Consider the following 8,647-nt stretch of genomic DNA (forward strand, 5'->3'; position numbering starts at 1 on the left):
TCAAATTACCATGTTTTATTATATAAAGATTGCATGTCATAACAGAACCTGAAAAGTGAAAATGACATTTTTACATCAATAAATGAGGAGTATAACATTGTCAAAGCTTCATAACTAAACAGAAGCAGCACAGAATGGTTATGACTTAAGTTCTAAAATCCCTTTCTCTATAAATAAATACACGTGTATAACAGATAGTCAAAGAGAAAATTTTGACCTGCAAGAGGCTAATAATTAATTTTATCCATACAAGCCATCTAAAATCATAAATTTCTAAAATAACATTACTCTCCTTACTCTTTTATCTCGTTTTTTTTTATCATGGAAGTTGTGTGGATCTCAACTCAAAACTCAAGATCTGCAAGAGTCATCTCTCCCGGTTTTCACTGCCGTAGAACGTCAACTTGCCAAAACTGATGGACTTTCCTCTTTGCTTATCTATTTTACTGTGACGACTTTCCATAATAATAATTAATAATAATAATAGTAACAAAAAAAGAAATATCTGCAGCACTGGTTTCCTACCTTCACCCACTCTTGACTATATTCACACCATCACTGGACTCGCAGTGATACGGCCTTTACCGAAATGATCACAGAACTCTGCCATGGACCGCGCCTCACTTTCATAAGGTTGATATTACTAATGGCCCTTTCATACATCACAGGTTTAATATATTTTTAGCACTGTTAGACCACTGGGAACTGAAAAGATTCAACTCTACCAAAAGGGAACGAACTGCTTATATGACCAGGAAAGTAGTTCAGGTGTTAAGGAGCTCACACTGGATAGCTACACGTGTACAAAAAATGAAGTGTCTCCGTCAACCAACAGGACTGCACTTTCACTCTAGTTTCTGTCATTTCATAAGAGGAGCGTGAAATAAAAGCGACAGGCATTGGGGGTGTTAATTTGCCGTCTTGTCTCGTCGTTCTGGTATAAAAAGCACTTGGTTAGTTCTGTGGCACATACAGGGATGATGAGCAACAGGATTTTCTCTTCCCCCCCAATAAACTTCTTTTTTCCCCCCACCCCCCCTCATCGTCACCAAGTACTATTGTAACAGTTTGGCCATCCACCTTTTGCTGATGTAGGATCAAAGAAATAGTCTTGTGTGGATAGGAATATCTCAGCATGTTAATCTTTCGAGTCTTATTACATCCTGGTCCTAATGGTTTTGAAATTTAATCAATGTAATTAGCAATCCAACGGAACCCTTCTCCATATCCTTGCCGCTTTAGGACCGAGCACATGAAGAGTTCCAGTGGACGGCCTGGGAGTTCGTTCCGAGGAATTTTGTTCTGGAAGATGAGCATCAGACATTAGTAACGGCAATTTATATGGATAGAGAGCTTTTTCAATCAGAACTTAACTTCTTTACCATAATAACACTTTAGTTTGTTTTACAGTTCTAACTTACTATTCACATTACCTGTTTGTTCACTACAATGTTAGCATTTACTAAGATTCATGCTGAATTTTTTTTTTCTTTTATATTCAAGAGCAATAATTTGAATATACATATAAACAAATAAAATAAAATATTACTTATGTTAAATGTCCTTTCTTAGTGCACTAATGAAGGTGAAAATTCTATGCACTTAGTTAATTCTACTGTTGATATAAAATGAGAAACAAATCCCTATTAAGACAACAAGTAGAAACAAACCTACTTCACTAGTGGAAAATGAAAATATGACTAACGGTAAGTTTGCAAGAAATTCTGGACTTGATTGTGCCACCTTATTCGTACCATACACCACTAATAACTAAATCAAAGATATGAGCAAGAAAACAAATACACAAAATTTACATAACTTTGATGAATCAAGAGGAAATAGAAGTGGCTCTTACACTGAACACACTTTATCAATTTCCATATGATGATATCTGCTTTTGGGAATCATGAGAGGAGGAGAACACAGGTGGTGGTGAATTATATAACAATGTATTGTATAAAGATGGGGAAATAAAGGAGGAGGAAGAGGAGGATGTGGTAGAATAGGAAAAGACAATGTGGTAAGGAAACAGAAGAAGACGAAACAAACTCTAAATAGCTCACCTTTCCTGTGGTCTGGCCAAAGAGACCAAAATAATGCCTAAGTTCATCTTCTGATGCAGCCCCTGCAATATCAATCTTGTTGCCGAGAATTACCACTGGGACATTAGACAGCTGCTCGTCAGTCAGCAAGGAGTCCAATTCAGCCTAAACAAAATAATGTAATAAATAACACTGTCAAACAAAGATTTTCATCATTTTTCGAATGCCACCTTGAAAAAGAAAATATCCATATATGGAATCAAACATAAAAACAGATCCTATATACCTTAAAAAGACAATAAAAAAGATACAAATCCTATATACATTAAAAATACAATAAAAAAGATACATTGTTCTTAAAAAAATAGTATAAACCCTAACACCTGATATCGCAAAATATACCTTTGACTCGTGAAAACGACTTCGATCTGCTGCATCTATGAGGAAGACAATGGCATCTACTGCTGGGAAATAGTCCTTCCACACTCGTCGGGCTTGGTGATGGCCGCCCAGATCAAACGTGGTGAACTTAATCTGTCCGATGTTCAGCTCTTCCGAGGCTGTGAATAAAAACCAAAAGCATAGTAAATGTTTTTGTTAACATATAGAATTTTGATCATCAAAATGAATATATCATGTATATATCATTTAAGTGGTTTGGGGAAGGGGGGGGGGGAGGAATTAAAGGCGAGGGGGCATCCCAATCTCATGTTATTTGGGGCTACAAGCTGATCAAGCAGTCACATTCATTATCTGCATTCCACAGCAACAAAAACTACAGCACTTGTACATACTTGGGTGGAGGGTGGGCACGTGCTGTGCCATCCGTTCATCCTTGAGCATGTGGAGTAAAGTGGTCTTTCCTGCATTGTCGAGACCCAGGAAAAGGAGCTTACCACTCTTCTTCCACAGACCTGCCAGCCAGAAGGAAAGGCGGAATTAGCGATATAAAAATGCATATACACATAAAACCACTTGGAACTTCTGTTAGAGATGCATCTTTTTTTTTGTGGGGGGTATTATCCATCAAAGATAAATTTATTGAAAAATATCACTGAATAATCCTTATAGGGCTGGCGGATCTGGCTGGATGTTAGCTTCATTCTATACGGTTAGTGGTCAAATTCTGCATCTCCTTGCCTGTAGTCTTCCTTCATCTTTTCCCCTACACATTTTTGATTTCTCATTTCCACCTTTCCAACAACAGAATCTGTTCTCTCTCCCTTAAATTTTTTTTTTTCACCTTCTGATCATTCCAGTCAAGTTGTTCATGGAGGAAAAAACCCTCTCACAATCAGCACTCAAAATAGGGAATGACTTTTTTTTTTTCTTTTTTTAATCTTGCTTTACAGTATTAGGTCTCTAATGGTTACAAAAGCAAAACAAACACAGAGCCAGAATATTGGCAAGTTCCATTAAGCAAGGAAATCCAACCCTCTATTTTAAAAGAATTACAAAACAAATACATAGAAGTTATATGCGGACCAAACCACTTGGCTCACACTGCCTGTATGGGATAGGTGCAATCCAGCTGTCTTCTCGCAGTTGCTTCAAAAGAGTGGTTTTGCCGGACTTGTCCAAGCCCATGAAAGCACACTTTAGTTTGGGAGTTGCCAGACCTCAAAAATGTAAGTGTTAATTACTAGAGAGATCAAACAGTAAATAAATATATAAATATAGAAAAGTAGTAGTCTGGAACACAAATATTCCATAGATACAAGAGTTCTTGATTGTGCAATAATAGACAAATATATTACAAAATAAATTTACACCCAGCAGACTGTCTGTCCTGTTCCCGTACCAACATACAAATAAATAAAAGCAAGAAACCTATTTATCTGAAAAATTACAGAATTAACAATAAAACAGCAATCATATCTGCTTATTGAGATCAATCTTATCAAGAAAACCAGAACGAACTAGATGAAATGCATAGGTTTACATGACGTGAAGGAGTAATATAAACATTAACAATCGACACATGATTCAGAGGCGCCAACGTACGACTTACCTAGATATCCCAGTACACCAGTGATCCAATCCCAGAGAAACATTTTGACAAGTATTCTGGAAATAGAGAAACAAGAATTGAAACTAGGGTATAGACCTTTAAAGTAAAATAAGAACAGTAACAAAAATAATAATTATAATAACAATCATAATAATAATAATAACAACAATAATAGCAACCAACAACAATAATACTACATAAATATAATATGATCATCATAATCTTATTCATTACCAAAGTATATTTTTATCTACCAAGTTACGTTTTCTTCCCCAAAAACTCCACAATTTCCTTGTGTTTAAGAATAAGAACAGAGGTTAACTAAGAGGCAAGAAATATACAATGTATAATACTATGAAACAAACTTGGAGGGGAGTTTTAACACAATTGTGTTGTGACGTATAGGTCAAGAACCATTGCTTTAGGGAATAATGCTTGTTTATAAATTTTTAAATTGTTGATCCTTAATCACCAATGTTCAAAATACCTATTTACCAGACTTGTCCAGCATTCCAGAGAAATTTTAATAGCTAAAAAATACCTACAGAAATGGCACAAAGTTCAATGCTATATTCTTTAACATGAAATTGATGCATTTCTTAAATCATTCATCTAATAATAATACTGGGTCATGCAATTAGCATTGAAAAATAAAATAAAATAAAATAAAAACAGTAATAATAATAATAATAATAATAATAATATGTAATAATTGCTCAAAAATCTAGGTACACGCAGGAGCCCCAGTGAATGCACCACACACAGCCAGACCACAACTCAAGGTCATGGAGGCCTACATTATATGCCTAGCATCCTTTCCTCAGCGACAGAAGCTAGGCCTGTCGATGGGATTCCGGACAATGCTGGTTATTATGGGCTAATGAGGTGTTTCCTTCTGTAGTCTATTGTTTTTTTGTGTAAGAGCCTTCTCAGACCGGTTTCATGTTAAGATACCAGTATTTGATTTTTTCTTTCTTTTTCTCTTTTAAATAATAAACACAAAATCTCTGCTATTTATTTCTCATCTTAAAAATACCTGGAATATATCTTTACAACCTACTCTTGGCTTCAGAACTAGACTTTTTAGGAAATAAAAATATAAATAAACGTTAATCCTACTTTGAGTGGCTGTCTCTTTTCAGTGACCAGTCAGAGTCAAGTAAAAAATCTGTTTAGCACACAACATTGAGCAGGTTGACCACTCGCCACGTGGCACTTGGGCCAAGTTTGTCATGGCAAGAATTGATGCCATCCATATTCAATGAGTAACCAACTGGCTGCCAAATTTGAAGAAAATTCATCAATAAAAAATATATACATATCTACAACACAAAACAATATGAAATTAGGATAAAATAGAAAAGAAGAGAAAACAAACGTTGAATGGAAACAGAGGAATCCCATATGCCACCAGGGTTGTGTGGTGGAAGCATGAAGCCAAAATATGTCACAATGATAAGTTTTAAGAACACTGACTTAAGGGGATACCATTAAAATTCAAAACCTTTCAAATTATTATTTCATAACTTAAAACTGCTCATGAACAAATTCATTAAACAGTCTGGCAATTGTGTTCTAAATGGTAGATAGAAAGGAAGGAGGATGAGGAAGAGGAGGAGGAGGAGGAAGAGATGGTGGAGGAAGAGAAAGAGAAGATGGGGAGGAGGGGTTGGAGGGGTTGGAGGGGGAGGAGGAGGAGGAGGAGGAGGAGGAGGAGGAGGAGGAGGAGGAGGGGGAGGAGGAGGAGGAGGAGGAGGAGGAGGAGGAGGAGGAGGAGGAGAAGGAGAAGAAGAAGGAGGAGGAGAAGATAGAGGTGATCACCCACTATGACGACAAGTTACAACACTCCAAGAACCAGCATACACCCAAGCACAATGCCACATCAGTGTTACTCAGCACTTTCTCATCCTTTTTTTTCTTTCTTTTTCAAGTTATTCTGTCCCACACCACGGAGTAGAGATGACCCGGGGCATATCTCCACAGGATTTAAAAAATGGTGGAGCTCTCAGTACCTACATATCAAATGAGTAATTCTTCAAGGAAATGCAATTTTTGTTTTTTCCTTCATTTTCTTTTCTCCCATCTCCTGTAATTTTGGAGGACAATGGGGAAATAGGGTTTTGGGGAAGGGGGGGAAGGGGAAGAGGTCTCTAAGACAAACACCATCTCAACAACCTTAGGAGAGTGGGGAGATATGGGCAAAATTTCTCATACTAGATATTATAAGAAGCCAATAATTGTAAATGTAAAAAAAAAAAAGAAAAAAAAGGAAAACCCTAATCCATGGTTTTGGTTTTAGATGATTTTATTGTGCTGTGCAAATGAACAAACAAATGAACCGTATCTTAAAGGCCCCAAAAGACTGTTTTATGAACCAGAAACTTATGAAAACTTTACCTGCAGATGACCCCTCAGTAGCCATACTTCCCTAGGCGGAGGCTCTGTCCCCGCATCCCCTCTCAATTGCTGTATTCCCCTAGACCAGAACTCCATCCCTGGGCCCCCCATTTGATTGCTGTGTTTTCCTAGCCAGGGGTTCTGGATTCCCTTCATCACATTTGCTATTTGACTGCTTTATCCATTATAATATACAATACATTTGAAGATGTAAAGCAATTTTACCTTTTGGTGAAGGGTAGCAGCATGCATGGTACATGCTCTGCTCCCTGGATTGTCTTCCCCGTAAAGCAAGACAAAGAATCCTCCACATATTCACGGCAGGGTAGAGCCTATATTGACATGCAGAAGTGCCGTACATATATGGTGGATTCTTTGCTAGGGCAGGGGGTGCCCTAAAGGGGGGACTACATTAACAAACTAAATTAACTGATTCTCTGTAAAGTCTATTATTCATATTTTATCCTGCAATTACCCTGATATCATTCATGCCCTCCCCTGCTATGGGTGCCAAGATTCTGGGTATTGGGGGCTTCCACTGCATAATTTCTGTACATATAGGTAGTGCACAGTAAGAGGAATCCATCAATACCAATATTTTCAAGATCAGCCATACAAAGGTATTCCAAATATTTACCAAAATAATATCACCAATAATAATATACATAAAGAAAACAACTCACAAAGACTATATTTTCAAAATATGTTGAAAACAAGAGTCCTTCTCCAACATGATACGTTACCTATGATTCAGCGTCGACTGCTTGACCGTGACCACTTCACATTCTCCCAAGTAAACATTGATATCTTGTGCACATTACATTACACAGCTGATAGTAATCATCTGAGCTTATCTCTCAAGGATAGCAGACTTACAAACACTTATAGGACACTAATATTCTTCCAACACTGTACTTTTCGTTCATGTAACGTAAATGTGATGAAAATTTTCTATACGTTCAGGGAGGAAAGGAGAGGAGAGGATATGAGAGGAAAGCGATACTATCTCCACTATTTACCTTATCTCTGTACACAAAGGTGGAATCAATCACGAACAGATACCTACTTGTATACATCAATAAACTGTACCTCCTTATCTCGTATTTATATCTATATACACAGAAAATTAGGTTATCAAGAAAATCAACAAGCTGAACATTTACCTTTGGTCTTGAACTCAACTAAATCTTTTTTTTTCTCTCTCTCTCTCCCTTTTTTTTCTAATGGTAGAATTTGGGATATCACCTTAACATACATTGTTCAATGATCCATAACAAAAATGTGATACCATGTCCCTTTTCACATCAGTGGTTGGAAATGGCAAAATGTAAGCTGCAGTTTAAGAAAATATTGAACTACTAACTAGTTAAAAAACAAACAAAAAACATGTGAAAACATTTTGAGCTTTGTTCAGCAAATATTGGCAATGTTTACAATACACCTGTAAAGTCTTTCAAACATGTGCATCTAAATTCGCCTGAAGCCTGCGAAGACCTGTGATATACAGCAATACTGCGGCATCAATGCTTCTTAGCACAAAACATGGATGTCATGGACATTGTTAAAGTCAGTCCTATTGTAAATAATTAGCAATAGACAATGTATAAAAATATATCAAATTGCATTTAGAAATTATATGCTGCATTGGCACGTATGATCAAAAAACATTCCTTAATGAATCAAGGAGGCTTATTACGGTATAAATATCAAAATGTACAAGATCAACAAACAAAATCTCTCCTTTCAACTCCATTTTCGCAATATTGCGTAATCACTCATCCTAGTCAATGAAATGCTTAAGCCTGCCTGTTTTGCCCCATAATTTCCCTGATATACTTCATGCCCTTCCCTGCTATTGGGACTTATATCAAAATTGTCAGCTGTGATTGCTACAGAAATGATCATCAGATTCATTCTCTTCACACAAGAATAAATCTGATGATATAAATATGGTCTTAGAAGTCCCGATTGTCATAAATGGTAAAATAAGCAAAAAGTGTCTTAGTTTACATCAAGGTAACCATTCCATACACTTTTTCTTTTACTGTAACCCTGATTGTTATCCGTTGTAAATTTACCCTTTTTTCCACAATGGAAAAATATATATATACACAATGAATAAATCAATTACAGACACATTGTTGATAGAAACATCCCTTAATTTCGTTTAAAACACACCAAAACCACAAATACATTT

The 8,647-nt window shown here is 36.5% G+C and overlaps 1 protein-coding gene across 4 annotated transcripts in view; it reads right to left on the reverse strand.

Annotated features, from left to right (window-relative positions):
* Sar1 (Secretion-associated Ras-related 1) overlaps positions 1 to 8,647 on the reverse strand; it is a 10,050-nt gene continuing 1,403 nt past the window's right edge. For 2 of the 4 annotated variants that reach the window (XM_027376636.2, XM_027376637.2), the window contains exons 2-6: positions 4,054 to 4,109; positions 2,837 to 2,956; positions 2,445 to 2,602; positions 2,064 to 2,207; positions 1 to 1,302 (exon numbers count right to left, since the gene is read on the reverse strand). In XM_027376636.2, coding sequence (XP_027232437.1) covers positions 1,186 to 1,302; positions 2,064 to 2,207; positions 2,445 to 2,602; positions 2,837 to 2,956; positions 4,054 to 4,096 — 582 coding nt within the window. In that variant the 5' untranslated portion in view covers positions 4,097 to 4,109 and the 3' untranslated portion in view covers positions 1 to 1,185. Of the gene's footprint in view, positions 1,303 to 2,063; positions 2,208 to 2,444; positions 2,603 to 2,836; positions 2,957 to 4,053; positions 4,110 to 5,172; positions 5,337 to 7,193; positions 7,238 to 8,647 lie in introns of those variants that run through there. The other 2 variants (XM_027376635.2, XM_070118931.1) reach the window with 2 other exon arrangements.

Source organism: Penaeus vannamei, chromosome 43 (assembly GCF_042767895.1).
Source record: "Penaeus vannamei isolate JL-2024 chromosome 43, ASM4276789v1, whole genome shotgun sequence".
Taxonomy (NCBI): domain Eukaryota; kingdom Metazoa; phylum Arthropoda; class Malacostraca; order Decapoda; family Penaeidae; genus Penaeus; species Penaeus vannamei.